The following is an 18,034-nucleotide window of genomic DNA, read 5'->3' as shown; positions in this document are numbered from 1 at the left end:
CATTTCACCTCATTACTTTTGAAATGGTAGCATTTCTTCTGTAAGTGATAGCTAAGTAATATGTTGCTTAGAAATGTTTCCCAATGAGCCTGTCTATGGCGGTAAAAGGTTGTAGCTGCTGTAAGAAGCCAAAGCACCACCTTGTTTTCCAGCATGTGTGTGTTTGTGTGTCTTGTTTCTACAGACTGTAGTTGTAATCCCTATGGCTCAGACAGTGTTCGCTGTAATGGCACAGGATTTTGTAAATGTAAGGAGGGAACTACAGGGGCTAAGTGTCGAGATTGTCTGCCGGGATATTTGTGGGACAATGGCTGCAAATGTAAGTAGAACCATACCCCTACTCTTGTAACTTTGCTCGGACCCCGACCTGTACCTCTCGCTATCTCTCTACTGTATCTCTACCTCTATCTATTCTATCTCTCCTTCTATCTCTCCCTCCTTTTCTCCCTTTTACCATCTTATCTTATTCTCTACTTTCTACTTTTTCGCTGCCACTGCTTGGTTATGCAGGCATGTGCAGCTTTGATTTAACCCTGACTAACGTTGACTAACCAGAAATTAGCAGTTTTTCAATGCTTTAAGACTCAAGGTTGTGAGGCTATAAATGCAGTGGTTTAGACTCAAACCGTTTTCTCTCAGCTTCTACTGCTAGATGTCGCTGAGTCCATCAGCGAAGCAACCACGCTTGGCATTTGGATGCTTTGTGTTTAGTCATTCAGTGGCGTCAAAGAGCTGAAACATACAACAGCTGAGTTAATATTGACTGGCTGGCGAGCTGTTTGAGCAGCCCTTTCCCTCTCTCCACCATAACTGTCTGTTTAATGCTCATGTCCAGATGATGATGGCCAATGCCAGAGGTGAGCTATTGCATTGTTTAAAATGCTGTTTATCACTCAAATTCCAGTATGTTGTCCCAATAGTTTCTATTTAGAGGCAAAAGTGGAGAAGGCATTGAACAGGTCAGTCTACTGTACTATTCTACTAATATAGAGTACCTGATACAATCGATGTGGGATTGCTGATCCACAGGCGTCATCAGCCAGGGCAACCTCTCACTGGTCGGTTCAACTCCTGACCTGGAACATCCTCAAGATGGTGAGTTGACAGTAATTGGCCAGATCACTGCTCGCCTGTGGATGGCTTCCAGCTTGGTGCAGATCTTTTCAACAGCGCTTGCTAGGCGCTGAACCGCATATCTTCTGTCCTTTGTTGCCCAGAGCAAATGTTGATTGGGCAGAGAAACCACCGCAGCTAACTTCATCTGGGGCAGTCACTTTTTGAGTGTTTAATTTAACACTATTTGAATTGAATTAACACAGGCACTTTTGCTATGTACAACTGTGATACATGTATTATTCCATTGTTAAACAGATCCGAATTGTTATCCACTTATTGAATATCAGATGTGAGGTTCAATCCATGTGTAAATGGATGAAAGGAGATGGATAAGTAGAAGATGCACTCTAAGGTCAGAGTAGATTAGACTGATGTATTCTGTGTACACATGGATGCACATGGAAACAGACTGTTAATGAATACAGTTTATCAGAGTGACTGGCAGCATCCGCACCATCACAACTCCACGTTCACACATGCATGACGGGAGGTTTGAGCACGGGTCGGCACCGAATGGGAGAAGAGGAATAAACAGAGCGAGAGGAGGAGAGGGGGAGATATAGACAAGCAACTTTGGTGGAGAACATGTATTACTTGCATTACATTGCTGCATTACATTGCTGAGATTGTCTTGGTGAGAATGCTTTTTGTCCCTACTCAGTAAAGCACGCTAGCTAGACACACATCACTGGTTTAGGCCTACGCATAATAATTATACACAGCTAGTGTGAAGTAAAATCTCAGATAACTGTCTTTGACACTGTACATGAGCAATCATGCATGGCAATGAACAAACAACGGAGAGATGTATAATTGTTATATCAAAATCAAATACATTTTTATTTGTCACACGCGCTGAATACAACAGGTGTAGACCTTACCGTGAAGTGCTTACTTACAAGCCCTTATCCACAACGCAGTTCAAGAAATAGAGTTAAGAAAATATTTACTAAATAAACTAAAGTAAAAAATAAAAAGTAACGCAATAAAATAACAATAACAATAACGAGGCTATGTACAGGGGATACTGGTACAGAGTCAATGTGCAGGGGTACAGGTTAGTCTAGGTAATTTGTACATGTACAGTACCAGTCAAAGTTTGGACACACCTACTCATTCCAGGGTTTTTCTTTATTTGTACTTTTTCTTTATTTTCTACATTGTAGAATAATAGTGAAGACATCAAAACTATGAAATAACACACATGGAATCCTGTAGTTACCAAAAAAGTGTTAAACAAATCAAAATACATTTTATATTTAAGATTCTTCAAAGTAGCCACCCTTTGCATTGATGACAGTTTGCACACTCTTGGCATTCTCTAAACCAGCTTCATGAGGTAGTCACCTGGAATGCATTTCAATTAACAGGTGATGAAACTGGCTATCATGAGGACCGCCACAGGAAAGGAAGACCTGGAGTTATCTCTGCTGCAGAGGATAAATTAATTAGTTAACTGCACCTCAGATTGCAGCCCAAATAAATGCTTCACAGAGTTCAAGTAACAGACACATCTCAACATCAACTGTTCAGAGGAGACTGCGTGAATCAGGCCTTCATGGTTGAATTGCTGCAAAGAAACCACTACTTAAGGACACCAATAAGAAGAAGAGACTTGCTTGGGGCAAGAAACACGAGCAATGGACATTAGACCGGTGGAAATCTGTCCATTGGTCTGACGAGTCCAAATTTGAGATTTTTCATTCCAACCGCATGTCTTTGTGAGACGCTTTGCTAGTGACGCTGTCGTGCTTTATTTAGAATTCAAGGCACATTTAACCAGCATGGCTGCCACAGCATTCTGCAGTGATAAGCCATCCCATCTGGTTTGTGCTTAGTGGGACTATCATTTGTTTTTCAACAGGACAATGACCCAAAACACAAGTCCAGGTGATGGAGTGCTGCATCAGATGACCTGGCCTTCACAATCACTCAATTGAGATGTTTTGGGATGAGTTGGACCGCAGAGTGAAGGAAAAGCAGCCAACAAGTGCTCAGCATATGTGGGAACTCCTTCAAGACTGTTGGAAAAGCATTCCTCGTGAAGCTGGAGAGAATGCCAAGAGTGTGCAAAGCTGTTATCAAGGCAAAGGGTGTCTACTTTGAAGAATCTAAAATATTAAATATATTTTCATTTGTTTAACACTTTTTTGGTTACTACATGATTTCATATGTGTTATTTCATAGTTTTGATGTCTTCACTATTATTCACAATGTAGAACATAGTAAAAAATGTGTAGGTGTGTCCAAACTTTTGACTGGTACTGTAGGTAGGAGTAAAGTGACTATGCAGTAGGGGTACACTTTGTTGAGTATGTTTAACATAACTATACAATTTAAATGCTGTAAAAGCTTGATGTAGCTCTACATTATCTAACTACATTACCCATTATAATGTAGTCTTACCTACATTACCCAATGTAGGTCTATGCCTGGCTCTCCTCAGATATCACTCAATTGTACATGAATAGGACAGTCTCAATCTGTATGCAGACTGGAGCATGCAATTAAAACTCTAATCTCTGGCCAAATAGAGCCCGTTCCCACAGAGGCACACCTAGCTCATTGGTTTCCTTCTCTAAATATTATCCCTCATATCAAAAGTAAACCCTATAAATCTCTGTTTATTCTCTGCGCAGGGTCTGTTTACTCTCAGGGAATGGTAAACGTGAGAGATTGGGAGGAACAGTGTGTGTTGATTGCATCCACCCCGTCCCAATTTTTGTTTACCTGTTCCTCCTCGACTGTCTCATCGGTTTTAGTTTACCTGTTCCTCCTCGACTGTCTCTTCAGTTTTATTTTTTCTGTTCCCCCTCGACTGTCTCTTCAGTTTTAGTTTACCTGTTCCCCCTCGACTGTCTCTTCAGTTTTAGTTTACCTGTTCCCCCTCGACTGTCTCTTCAGTTATAGTTTACCTGTTCCCCCTCGACTGTCTCTTCAGTTATAGTTTACCTGTTCCTCCTCGACTGTCTCTTCAGTTTTACTTTCTCTGTTCCCACTCGACTGTCTCTTCAGTTTTAGTTTACCTGTTCCTCCTCGACTGTCTCTTCAGTTATAGTTTACCTGTTCCTCCTCGACTGTCTCTTCAGTTTTACTTTCTCTGTTCCCCCTCGACTGTCTCTTCAGTTATAGTTTACCTGTTCCTCCTCGACTGTCTCTTCAGTTATAGTTTACCTGTTCCTCCTCGACTGTCTCTTCAGTTTTACTTTCTCTGTTCCCCCTCAACTGTCTCTTCAGTTATAGTTTACCTGTTCCTCCTCGACTGTCTCTTCAGTTATAGTTTACCTGTTCCTCCTCGACTGTCTCTTCAGTTTTACTTTCTCTGTTCCCCCTCAACTGTCTCTTCAGTTTTAGTTTACCTGTTCCTCCTCGACTGTCTCTTCAGTTATAGTTTACCTGTTCCTCCTCGACTGTCTCTTCAGTTTTACTTTCTCTGTTCCCCCTCAACTGTCTCTTCAGTTTTAGTTTACCTGTTCCTCCTCGACTGTCTCTTCAGTTATAGTTTACCTGTTCCCCCTCGACTGTCTCTTCAGTTATAGTTTACCTGTTCCTCCTCGACTGTCTCTTCAGTTATAGTTTACCTGTTCCTCCTCGACTGTCTCTTCAGTTATAGTTTACCTGTTCCTCCTCGACTGTCTCTTCAGTTTTAGTTTACCTGTTCCTCCTCGACTGTCTCTTCAGTTATAGTTTACCTGTTCCTCCTCGACTGTCTCTTCAGTTATAGTTTACCTGTTCCTCCTCGACTGTCTCTTCAGTTATAGTTTACCTGTTCCCCCTCGACTGTCTCTTCAGTTATAGTTTACCTGTTCCCCCTCGACTGTCTCTTCAGTTATAGTTTACCTGTTCCTCCTCGACTGTCTCTTCAGTTATAGTTTACCTGTTCCCCCTCGACTGTCTCTTCAGTTTTAGTTTACCTGTTCCCCCTCGACTGTCTCTTCAGTTATAGTTTACCTGTTCCTCCTCGACTGTCTCTTCAGTTATAGTTTACCTGTTCCCCCTCGACTGTCTCTTCAGTTATAGTTTACCTGTTCCCCCTCGACTGTCTCTTCAGTTATAGTTTACCTGTTCCTCCTCGACTGTCTCTTCAGTTATAGTTTACCTGTTCCCCCTCGACTGTCTCTTCAGTTTTAGTTTACCTGTTCCTCCTCGACTGTCTCTTCAGTTTTAGTTTACCTGTTCCTCCTCGACTGTCTCTTCAGTTATAGTTTACCTGTTCCCCCTCGACTGTCTCTTCAGTTATAGTTTACCTGTTCCCCCTCGACTGTCTCTTCAGTTATAGTTTACCTGTTCCCCCTCGACTGTCTCTTCAGTTTTAGTTTACCTGTTCCCCCTCGACTGTCTCTTCAGTTATAGTTTACCTGTTCCCCCTCGACTGTCTCTTCAGTTATAGTTTACCTGTTCCCCCTCGACTGTCTCTTCAGTTATAGTTTACCTGTTCCCCCTCGACTGTCTCTTCAGTTTTAGTTTACCTGTTCCCCCTCGACTGTCTCTTCAGTTATAGTTTACCTGTTCCTCCTCGACTGTCTCTTCAGTTTTAGTTTACCTGTTCCTCCTCGACTGTCTCTTCAGTTATAGTTTACCTGTTCCTCCTCGACTGTCTCTTCAGTTATAGTTTACCTGTTCCTCCTCGACTGTCTCTTCAGTTATAGTTTACCTGTTCCCCCTCGACTGTCTCTTCAGTTATAGTTTACCTGTTCCTCCTCGACTGTCTCTTCAGTTTTAGTTTACCTGTTCCTCCTCGACTGTCTCTTCAGTTTTACTTTCTCTGTTCCCCCTCAACTGTCTCTTCAGTTATAGTTTACCTGTTCCTCCTCGACTGTCTCTTCAGTTATAGTTTACCTGTTCCTCCTCGACTGTCTCTTCAGTTTTACTTTCTCTGTTCCCCCTCAACTGTCTCTTCAGTTTTAGTTTACCTGTTCCTCCTCGACTGTCTCTTCAGTTATAGTTTACCTGTTCCTCCTCGACTGTCTCTTCAGTTTTACTTTCTCTGTTCCCCCTCAACTGTCTCTTCAGTTTTAGTTTACCTGTTCCTCCTCGACTGTCTCTTCAGTTATAGTTTACCTGTTCCCCCTCGACTGTCTCTTCAGTTATAGTTTACCTGTTCCTCCTCGACTGTCTCTTCAGTTATAGTTTACCTGTTCCTCCTCGACTGTCTCTTCAGTTATAGTTTACCTGTTCCTCCTCGACTGTCTCTTCAGTTTTAGTTTACCTGTTCCTCCTCGACTGTCTCTTCAGTTATAGTTTACCTGTTCCTCCTCGACTGTCTCTTCAGTTATAGTTTACCTGTTCCTCCTCGACTGTCTCTTCAGTTATAGTTTACCTGTTCCCCCTCGACTGTCTCTTCAGTTTTAGTTTACCTGTTCCCCCTCGACTGTCTCTTCAGTTATAGTTTACCTGTTCCTCCTCGACTGTCTCTTCAGTTATAGTTTACCTGTTCCCCCTCGACTGTCTCTTCAGTTTTAGTTTACCTGTTCCCCCTCGACTGTCTCTTCAGTTATAGTTTACCTGTTCCTCCTCGACTGTCTCTTCAGTTATAGTTTACCTGTTCCCCCTCGACTGTCTCTTCAGTTATAGTTTACCTGTTCCCCCTCGACTGTCTCTTCAGTTATAGTTTACCTGTTCCTCCTCGACTGTCTCTTCAGTTATAGTTTACCTGTTCCCCCTCGACTGTCTCTTCAGTTTTAGTTTACCTGTTCCTCCTCGACTGTCTCTTCAGTTTTAGTTTACCTGTTCCTCCTCGACTGTCTCTTCAGTTATAGTTTACCTGTTCCCCCTCGACTGTCTCTTCAGTTATAGTTTACCTGTTCCCCCTCGACTGTCTCTTCAGTTATAGTTTACCTGTTCCCCCTCGACTGTCTCTTCAGTTTTAGTTTACCTGTTCCCCCTCGACTGTCTCTTCAGTTATAGTTTACCTGTTCCCCCTCGACTGTCTCTTCAGTTATAGTTTACCTGTTCCCCCTCGACTGTCTCTTCAGTTTTAGTTTACCTGTTCCCCCTCGACTGTCTCTTCAGTTATAGTTTACCTGTTCCTCCTCGACTGTCTCTTCAGTTTTAGTTTACCTGTTCCTCCTCGACTGTCTCTTCAGTTATAGTTTACCTGTTCCTCCTCGACTGTCTCTTCAGTTATAGTTTACCTGTTCCTCCTCGACTGTCTCTTCAGTTATAGTTTACCTGTTCCCCCTCGACTGTCTCTTCAGTTATAGTTTACCTGTTCCTCCTCGACTGTCTCTTCAGTTTTAGTTTACCTGTTCCTCCTCGACTGTCTCTTCAGTTTTAGTTTACCTGTTCCCCCTCGACTGTCTCTTCAGTTATAGTTTACCTGTTCCTCCTCGACTGTCTCTTCAGTTATAGTTTACCTGTTCCCCCTCGACTGTCTCTTCAGTTATAGTTTACCTGTTCCCCCTCGACTGTCTCTTCAGTTATAGTTTACCTGTTCCTCCTCGACTGTCTCTTCAGTTTTAGTTTACCTGTTCCTCCTCGACTGTCTCTTCAGTTATAGTTTACCTGTTCCCCCTCGACTGTCTCTTCAGTTATAGTTTACCTGTTCCTCCTCGACTGTCTCTTCAGTTTTAGTTTACCTGTTCCTCCTCGACTGTCTCTTCAGTTTTAGTTTACCTGTTCCCCCTCGACTGTCTCTTCAGTTATAGTTTACCTGTTCCTCCTCGACTGTCTCTTCAGTTATAGTTTACCTGTTCCCCCTCGACTGTCTCTTCAGTTATAGTTTACCTGTTCCCCCTCGACTGTCTCTTCAGTTATAGTTTACCTGTTCCTCCTCGACTGTCTCTTCAGTTTAGAACCCATTATGTAGTGTGGTGTTGACTATTTTCAGATGCTAATTTCAACTCCGCCTTGTCCTTGACCACAGTTTGCTTGAATTATTTTGTCATACTAATCCTCAGGCTGAAAAGACTCCTAGATGAATATAGATCTCAGTGGACGCTCCTCAGAGGAGGAAGGCGAGGACCATCCTCTTCGTAGAATTTCATAAAAAGAAAAATTGTGAAACATAAAAAACACTAACATTTTTAGATAAAACTATACTAAATATATTCACGTCACCAAATAATTGATTAAAACACAATGTTTTGCAATGAAGGCCTACCTCAAAAGCGTGTAAGGAAAATGGCACCGATAGAGAGGGCAGCCGTGCTTCTTGCTTCTAGCCCCTAGGGGAAAAATTTTTTTACAAGCATTTCACGACACCCGCAATAACATCTGCTAAACACGTGTATGTGACGAATAAAAAGTTATTTGATTTGATTTGATTTGAAAGCACAGTGTAGGGAAGGACTATGGTGTAGCCGGAGGACAGCTAGTTTCCGTCCTCTGGGTAAATTGACTTATATACTAAACTTAGGAGGCTCATGGTTCTCAACCACTTCCATAGACTTAGACAGTAATTATGACAACTTCCAGAGGACGTTCTCAAACCTATCAGAGGTCTTGCAGCACGAACTGACATGTTGTCCACCCAATTAAAGGATCATGAATTAATCTAATACTGTAAGCATAAGCTACAGCTAGCTAGCACTGCAGTGCATATAATGTGGTGAGTAGTTGACTTAAAGAAAGAAAAATACAATAGTTGAACAATTTTGAACAAATGGATTTCTTGAAGAAGAAGCAAGAGAGAGAGAGAGAGAGAGCTATATTTCGTTGTATATATTTTTTCACTTTCACTAAGCTAGCGAATGCAGCTAGCTAGTTTAGCCTACTCAAACACCCGGCTCAAACAGAGAAGTATGCTATGTTAGCTAGCTGGCTATGGCTATCCAACATGGGAACTCTTCCAAGTAAAGGTAAGCTTTTGGTTTTATTAATTTATTGCCACCGGGGCCCTCGGTGTAACTGCTAAACTGCTTTCTGACTGTACACTGTACTGCTTGATTGTAGCAGGTTTACTAACGCGTTACTTCTAGTAGCTATGTTGACTATGATGTTAGCTAATAATGGTGACAATGATGTAGGCTGTGTGTAGCGGTGAGCGGTTATGATATGAAGGTTTGGCTTGGAAATGTTTTTCGTCTGATCATAGACAGCTGATGTGTTGTGCACTGAAGTCCAAAAGTGAAGGGAAATGGTTAGAGGAGGAGAGCACGAAGGCAAGAGAAGGAATTATTGCTACAACAATCAAAGTGATCATGCTGCTTGTATGTTGCTGCTATGAAAGTGAACTGTGTTTGCGTGTGATCAGGGGTGTATTCATTACGCCTATTCTGTTGAAAAACGTTCTTAAACGGACGCAAACAGGGATAAACATGCATGAATTTGTAAAGGGAAAAGTTTAGTATCATTTAGTAGCCAATTTAATTTTATTTGTTTAATCCTTATTTTACCAAGTAAGTTGACTGAGAACACATTCTCATTTACAGCAACGACCTGGGGAATAGTTGCAGGGGAGAGAAAGGGGGGTGAATGAATCAATTCGAAGCTGGGGATGATTAGATGGCCATGATGGTATGAGGGCCAGATTAGGAATTCAGCCACGATACCGGGTTTAACACCCCTACTCTTACTCTAAGTGCCATGGGATCTTTAGTGACCACAGAGAGTCAGGTCATCCGTTTAACGTCCCATCCAAAAGATCGCACCCTACACAGGGCAATGTCCCCAATCTATTTTTTTAGACGAGAGGAAAGAGTGCCTCCTACTTGCTCTCCAACACCACTTCCAGCAGCATCTGGTCTCCGATCCAGGGATCAACCAGGATCAACCCTGCTTTCCTTCAGAGGCAAGCCAGCAGTGGGATGCAGGGTGGTATCCTGCTGGCTAAAACTTCTCAATGTTACATTAAGCTGGATGAATGGAATATGAATGACCGAAATAGAAATAAGGCCATGCTCATTAAGAAAAGAATCGTCCTCCCTCATTTTGTATAGCCACTGATAGAGTTATTGGAACAACTGTATCCATACTTAGTGTAGCTCAGCTCCAACCCCTATGCCTGTGCTCTGAGCAGTGGGCCAATATGAAGGTAACAGAGACACAAAGAGATGTGTGTCCAAGGTGGACCAGGAGCTCTCCCAGGGGTAATAAATCACAGGTAGGAAGGCAACATCTCCTGGGCTCAGCACCCTGGTAGGGCATGAGGGGACAGGGAGACAGAGGAGGGAGGGAGAGGCGTAGGAGAGAGACAGACAGAGAGAGAGGGAAAAGAGAGAGAGAAGAGAGACAATAAGAGAGAGAGAGAGAGAGGGGAGAGAAAGAGAGAGAGAGAGAAGAGAGTAGCCTTCCCCGGGAAGACAGGGATAGAGAAACTAAAAAAAGTAACTTCCTGCAGCTAGAATGAATTATTTTCAGGTCAGGCCTCTCAACACAGAAAGCAGAATCTATCCCACCTCTTTTAGTCTGACTAATGTAGTCTTTAGAACTCTGTCCAAGTTTACCATCACTTCATTTAACTGTCACCATTACTGCTCTCCTCACCCTCTTCTACCAACTCTCTGGTAACACTTTGGTATTGATCTGTCAGTGTTAAGTGGTTCAGTGGTTAATGGCTGCTCTTTTCCTTCCACTGCATTTCTGGCCCTTAATTCAAACCCTGTTGTATTATTAGAGTATCAGTAAGAAGCATTATCTATGTGTTAGGAATAACATATTTCTAGGACCTACAAGTCTCATTAGAATGCATTACCAGTAGATACAGAATTAATATGCACACACCATCCTTTGTCAGGGCAAAACCAATAAGGCCCCTCTTGCAAAATAATCATATTTTTGCAAAGGGCAATTGGAGATAAAAATGTATGGACAAAACGAAAGGTTGATGTTTAATTAATAGAGTCTTGTCCATGTCAGGATTACTTCAGGGACCCTAGGGGTAAAACCTATTTTTAATTCATTCACTTGATTACTCTCAATGCAATCTTGAGGGGAACACACACCCCATTACCAAGTTGGTCTGCCTGCCTGCTCTTTTCTCTGATAGTATTTGCTGAACCCGACAGTGAAGAGGATAAAACAAAAGATACCTGACTCATAAATGAATCAGTGATGTCATTGTCATGTGTCAAATTGTCTGTTAATATCAAGCCGTCCATATGATGATTGCCTTGGTAACATTGCATTAACAGTCTAGACGCCACAGGTGTTTTCTTTTTTTTACGTCCATGATAGTAAACAGTTGCTTGATAGTTTACAGGGAAAAGATTAATTAGCATTGTAAAGGAAAAAATTGTATTGGGCATGCTGGATGATGAACACAAACCCATGATTGGAGTCTGGGACTTGTAGTCTTTTGACAGTGTACCGGTCCATCAAACCCTGTTGGGTTGAACAGACAATTTCTAAATAAAATATAGCCTTTAAAGATGTTTAAAAAAAGAGAAGTTCGTACCTGCAGCTGTGGATATGAAAAATAAGTGTGAGAAAGGGTCAGTGTCAGTTATTCTTGTAATATTTGCTTTTCAAAATATTTCAGGGGGGAACATTCAACTGTCACATTGTTTTCCCCTTTCATGAAAGGGCAAAATGAGCTCCATCTCTCTCTTGTTGTGCTGCATTGAGGTGGTCTGGCCCTAGCCTGCTTGTTTATCACTGTTTATTTGTCTCTCTCCATCGGTTGGTTTGTTAGTTATGTGCTGGGTTGGGATTGTTGGTTTGTTTGCCTGCAGCTTGCTTGACAGCTAAGCTCCAATGGGAATAGACTGGCCTTGGTGTCCCCGGCTCTAAATATACCCATTCCCACCTAACTCTCAACTCAACTCATATAAAGTCAGTTCAGTGTTTTGGAAATGCCCACGGGCTGTGGAGAAACTTTGTGCCCGAGCTACTATTCATCACGTGGTATAGACCCTTCAGTGGGATCCTAGTATATCACTGCAAAATGACGCATGACAAATGGTAATTTTGGTAATTAATGTAATGGGAATGATAAAAGGAACACATTCAGGTTAGAGAGGAACATTTGAGAAAGACACAATGATCAAGTGCTTTATGCAAAAAATATATGAATTGTCTATAGAAGTGGGCTTATAAACCAGAATCGTAATAAATCATTTATATTTTGCATAGTGAGTACAAATGTTACAAATACTTTTAGTTTATTTTCGTTTCTTTATCTATTACAGAATGCAGTTACCTGTTTTGAAATTGGAAGAAGAAAATGATTCATGCAAGAATTTCATAGATAGTGCTGAAAGACCAGCCCTTCATTTTGATCAATACAACAACAAAAGTTGTATTCACTACAACAGGAGTTGACATGAACTGTAGAACTTATTTGACAAAATCATGTTGGAAATGAAACTGTTACCTTACTGCAATGCAACAGCTGGCAGTGTGACAAATGTACCACAACAGCATGGTCAGAATAAATGTCTGATCAAAAATGTTTGTTAATAAAATAGTATAGTCTTCTACCATTCATATCCTGTCGTCAATATTGTGGGAATCAGATGGTTGGAAATTGATTTTAAAAGATTTATGTTATTTTTTTCTTTACTTTTTTGACTAAAATTACACATCAGTGAGATTTGTTTTTGTTGTTGTTTTATACTAACCAGTATAAATTACTGACGTTCTTTTTATTACTGCACTGGTTATGCTGCATGTGATGCGTTACTATCATAGTCATGATTGATCTGCAAAGTAGCTAAAATGCTGAATTCAACTTAATGCTAAGTAAACTTGCTAGCTACTTCAGTGGATGTTGAACACATTTTTACAGGCAAATGAACACATTTCTATCTGCAAATGTGTCAAATTATAGCCATGGTATGAAAGAGATCATCAACGTGGGGCTCTATGCGTTCTCTGGAAAATAACAAAACTCTGTGGAAGGTCAGTTCCACTCCGTTAGTTCTTCATGGAACACGCCTTCCACGTCGTTCATTATTTTTCATAGAAAGCATAGCCCCTCGTTGATTATCCCTTTCTTATTGCGCTCACTAGAGTGGAGATCAGCTCAGATAACAGTACGATTTGTAAATCAACATAACAGTCAGGGTAGTGAGCAGTGCACAGTACTCTATTCCAGGTGTGTGTATGTGTCTCACATATCTCTCCATCTCTCTCTCAGCCCGAGTGTGTGACAACGAGCTCCTGCGCTGCCAGAACGGCGGTGTGTGTCTGAACAACCTGCGGTGCCAGTGTACCGCAGCATTCACGGGCCTGCTGTGTGAGAAGCCCCGCTGTGAGTCGGAGCTGGGGGGCTGTGGTGGGCCCGACTCGGGCCAAGCCGCCCTCTCGTCTACACCACTCTCCACCTTGCTGCTGCTCCTGCTGGGCTCGACGCTGCTCAGAGAGGCCTCCTACAGGCCCACCCTGCTCTGAGAACCAGAGGCCTACACTGTCTACACTGAACTGGTGGAGCGAACTACCCAATTACCAACTTCTCTACAACAACAACTAGAACTACAACAACCATGAGCTTAGTCTACTATACTGTACTGTACTATAATGTACTATACTGTACTGTACTAGCTGTCCACCAGTCACAGCAAGAACACACGCTGTCTATAAGGGAATGTGCCAGAATGAAAGCAAAACTTTAATTTGAGTAAAAAAATAAAAGTATATATAGAAATGAGAGTTTAAAAAAATGAAATCAATAAAGAAAAATAAATACCAGATATTTAAAAAGAGTTTAACTTGAGCATTTGCTTCATAAAAAGTCAAACAACAGACACCAGTGACCTAAGCCATACCAGAGACTTTTCCCCCTAACTGTCAAAAGGAGGGACTGGAGATGACAGACACTTTGTTCACTTCCTCTCTTATCGCCACGGCAATGGCAGCTGCGACCAATAAGCGACAGCAAGCTCTAGCTAGCAAGGCCAGCAGCTGCTAGCTGCCCCTGTCTTAGGGCGCTTTGGGGTTTGGTGCTGGCTGGACTGAACTGCTTCTGGGCTGAACTGACTGACTGACTGACTGACTGACGAAGAACTCCATAGAACTGTCCCTACCGCTGCTGAAGGGTGGACAGACAGGCTGTTTGAAAAATAAAACCTAAATAGAGAAATTGAGGCAGAGGGAAAATAAAAAAGGAAATGTAAGCATTCTTTGCTGTCAGTGCATTGTGGATATAAGGAAATCCATCTGGACTTCCACATTTTGACCTGCATCAAAAATCTTGCCCACGTCTCTCTCTCGGTCTGTCTGTCTCTCTCTCTCTCTCTCTCTCTCTATCTCTTGCTTTCTCTCTCTCTTATTCTCATCTCTCTGCCGCCCTCTCTCTTTCTCTCTGTCTCGCTCTTTCTGTTGGGCTCCCGAGTGGCGCAGCGGTCTAAAGCACTGCATCTTAGCGCTAGAGGCGTCACTACAGACACCAGGCTGTATCACAACCGGACGTGATTGGAAGTCCCAAAGGGCGGCGCACAATTGGCCCAGCATCGTCCGGGTTTGGCCGGTGTAAGCCGTCATTGTAAATAAGAATTTGTTCTTAACTGACTTGCCTAGTTAAATAAAGGTTAAATAAATACAATTCTCTCTGTCTCTCTCTCTCTTTTTCCTTTTCTGTTCTTTCTCTGTCTCCCTCTCTCTCTCTCTGTCTCCCACGCCATCCTTCTCTATATCTCTCTCCCTATATTCCTCACCTGTCCCCTTCCCTCAGTCCCACCCAGCCCCTCTGTCCACTGACCTGTGCTTTTGTGAACGTTACTCTGTAACCCTTGTCGGTTGAAAGATTTTTTTGTCCGGTGTTAGTGACGCACATGTGTAATAGCCCCATATCCTCCCTCTCCAAAAGATAGCCAGACTTCCTGTGTACTTATTTGACCTGTAGACATCTGCATTACCTGAGACCTTGGTCAAAGAGCTTAGTGTTCACTTGAGCTGACAAAGTGCTTAGAGAATCATCAGTGTATTTACAATTTATTTTCTTGACAGAGCAAAAAATAAATGTAATAATTATTTTGTACTATTTGCCGAACAGTGTTAAAATGCAACTTGTTACTGTATCTACTCCAGATGAAAATTAAAAAGCAGAAGAAATGTTTTGGACTTGTTCAGCTTTTGTTTTTGTTATTTATTTTCTTTCACTGGTTTATTTTTCTCTTTTGGTTGCGCAGTTTGAGTTTCCTCAGTATTGGCAACGTGCTGGCATCAAAGAACATTGGTTAACATCTACAGTATACCATAGTGTAATAAGATCCCACAAAAGGACATTCTAAATGTTTTCTTGTTGCTTTAACACTGGACAAATTTAAGTGAATAAAAGTTTAAGAAATAAGTTGAGACAACTGTGTTGATCATTGCTTGTTCCTCAGTTGAAAATTCAACAGTGAATAAGCTGCAATAATAACAAAAAAGTGTGTATGTACTTTAAGGACACAAACAGTAGTAAATCGTTTTTCCAAGCACAAAGATAAACTGATGCAAAGAGCTTTAAATACCTTGGGAAAGGCTAATAATGGAGAATGCTATAAGCCCCAGTGAAATTTGAATGCTATTTATCTTGAATTCAATCCGGTAAAGATTTGTTTCAGTGAAATGCATTGTGGGGGAGGGAGGGTGAATTAAATATTAACAGCTATCGACGACTACCTGAGAGCCTGTGTTCAAAGTTTATAAAGTGGGTCTTGTCAGATACTAGACAGTTCATCCATAACCTGGAAAATCCAAACCTCACCTCCTGCTGAGGATCTCTTTCTTTCTTAGTTTCTCTTAAAGTTTAGGTTACTTGAAGTTTTAACTTTAGCATTGTTGGTTTAGTTGGAGGGCTTATCTGATGTCCTATGATGTGTTCTCCCTGTTGTTCCATCAGTGTGTATGCTGTGAGGATAATGTACCTCGTCTATGACAATGGCACAATGGCAATGTACGTAAAGAAACAGGTTGTTGTTGTTTTTCTGTTTCGAGTTTTGTCATCTTCATGAATGAGTATTGCTCTCTAAATGTCAGGATCTCTAGTGGCACTTCATCCAAATAGTGTTGGAAGAGATTACAATAACATATATTCAGCTCTCCCTGGATCCTTGTTATGGAAACCCCCCAGAAAATAGCTGCTTATGTACTGTGTGTTTATTGGGGCAATAACTACTGTATTTATGCCATCTTCGCATTTTACAGCTTGGGCGACCATAACTGCCACTTTGCAGCCTACTCACTGATGAAGACATACTATTCGAACAGCCACGTGTTTTCAATGGTGTGCTATATCTTTATAAAACACAAAGTCAGTTGCCTAGGCAAAATCGCAGTTGGCAAAGGCCTTTTCTAATCATTATGTTTCTCAGGAGCGACTATCGGTTGAAAAAAAGTACAATACTGTAGTTTGGCCGAGTTACAGCAAGCTCAATGATTCATTTTAATTTCTGTGAAGGTCCCTGTTGCAATCCTGACGGAGCCACCAAATCGTATTCAAATCCCAGGATTAGGTTGAATACCAAACCTGCTGGCCCTCTCAACCCTCTCACAGGTAACATATGGTGACAGAGATTACACACTAGTATGCCTCTTTCCTCCGATGGAATAATCAACTATCAGCTTTACTCCTATTATCTTTGAAAGAGTAGTTGCCTGGCATTGGACTTTGTTGATGAGGAAATATAAGAGTGACAGGCCCCAAAAATAGATTCAATATCTTTTTATGTATCATTCTAACAATAACGTAAGAAGCTCCAGGGTGTTACTTCCTCGCCCTCTCCAACATTTACACCCCAGAAACGTGTTGATGAAGCCAGTCAAAGTCGTGGTTTTGTCAAGGTCCCCTACAGTGGGACAATTTTAACTATACGTTCAGGTGTCAGCGTGCATTCTGTGTGGATAATTCAAATAGACTATAGTTGTTCAGGGAGAAGACTTCTTCCTAGATAGCTCACCTTCAACAGCTGTTCTGCTATCTATCTGCTCACTGACCTAAACACACAGAATCACTAAACACAACCCAGCTCTGTTAGCAAACACTGCTAATGGCTAGCTAGCGACTGTACCACTGGTTCACTTCGCTGTAAACTTTGTTAAGAGTAGTTTAATGTGTAGAGAAGGGTTCCCCAACTGGCGGTTCGCGGGCCAAAGATGGCCAGCGGGTGTTTTTTTGGGCCCCCAAAGTATTATTATTGTTATATAATTTTCATTATCATTATTGGACAAAAGACTGTAACAACACCAGGAAATCGTCTCCAAGTGATTTTAACTTTGGAAATATGTTCCCAAGTATTCCCACACATGATAGAGAGACACGTGATGTTTTAGTCAAATATGATATCTGTTTGGGCTTCTTGCGGTCAATTTGCAGTCTACAAATTATTTATAATTATGTTCCGGCCCCCCAATCAGCCACTCAAGAAAAAATCGGCCCACAGCTGAATCTAGTTGATGATTCCTGGTGTAGAGTCTCACAGAATGTATTGTGAGAAGAGTTTTTTTGTTGCTGACCATATTCTTATCCTTGTTTACTTGTTATATCGATCCATTTTGTGTTGTTCTGTTGTGTTTACCAACATTCCTTTAATAATGACCATACCAAGGGAAACGGACCAAGGAGGAATAAAAAAAGAAGATGCCTCTTGAACAAAAATACCAGAAAGACAAAAGGACTCAAGAGATGCCATTAGATAGCTATGGGTTGTAGTGGAAACAAGCAGAAGAGAGTCTGTGTACTGTAGGCTACAGTAGCCTAGTGGTTAGAGTTGTACTATCATTTTACAAGGGGCTGGACTGGACCTGGGTGTAGTCTGCACAACTCAAGCACCAAAGACAATTCAGACCCTGTGCATCACTGCAGCAACAGAGATATGCACTGTGGGGCTGTATTATTATGCACTGTCAATCAATCAATGAAATGTTATTTGTCACATGCTTCGTATACAACAGGTGAAGACTACCAGTGAAATGCTAATTTATGGATATTTTTCCAACAATGCAGAGTAAAGATAAAGATAAAACAGTTAAGAAAAATGTGGTGCTGTCTGTAGATTATGCACTGTGTGGCTGTATGTGGTGCTGTCTGTAGATTATGCACTGTGTGGCTGTATGT

General features: G+C 41.7%; 1 protein-coding gene across 7 annotated transcripts in view; it reads left to right on the top strand.

Moving 5' to 3' along the window:
* The window catches only part of LOC115152985 (netrin-G1), a 91,617-nt gene extending 77,516 nt beyond the window's left edge, over positions 1-14,101 (top strand). For 2 of the 7 annotated variants that reach the window (XM_029697978.1, XM_029697964.1), the window contains 3 exons: positions 185-319; positions 1,030-1,095; positions 13,136-14,101. In XM_029697978.1, coding sequence (XP_029553838.1) covers positions 185-319; positions 1,030-1,095; positions 13,136-13,389 — 455 coding nt within the window. In that variant the 3' untranslated portion in view covers positions 13,390-14,101. Of the gene's footprint in view, positions 1-184; positions 320-990; positions 1,096-12,185; positions 12,775-13,135 lie in introns of those variants that run through there. The other 5 variants (XM_029697986.1, XM_029698009.1, XR_003867626.1 and 2 more) reach the window with 4 other exon arrangements.
* Positions 14,102-18,034: the final 3,933 nt, after the last annotated feature.

This window comes from Salmo trutta, chromosome 2, assembly GCF_901001165.1.
Source record: "Salmo trutta chromosome 2, fSalTru1.1, whole genome shotgun sequence".
Taxonomy (NCBI): Eukaryota; Metazoa; Chordata; class Actinopteri; order Salmoniformes; family Salmonidae; genus Salmo; species Salmo trutta.
Note: the sequence above shows the minus strand (reverse complement) of the source record. Positions and strands in the feature narration are given on the sequence as shown.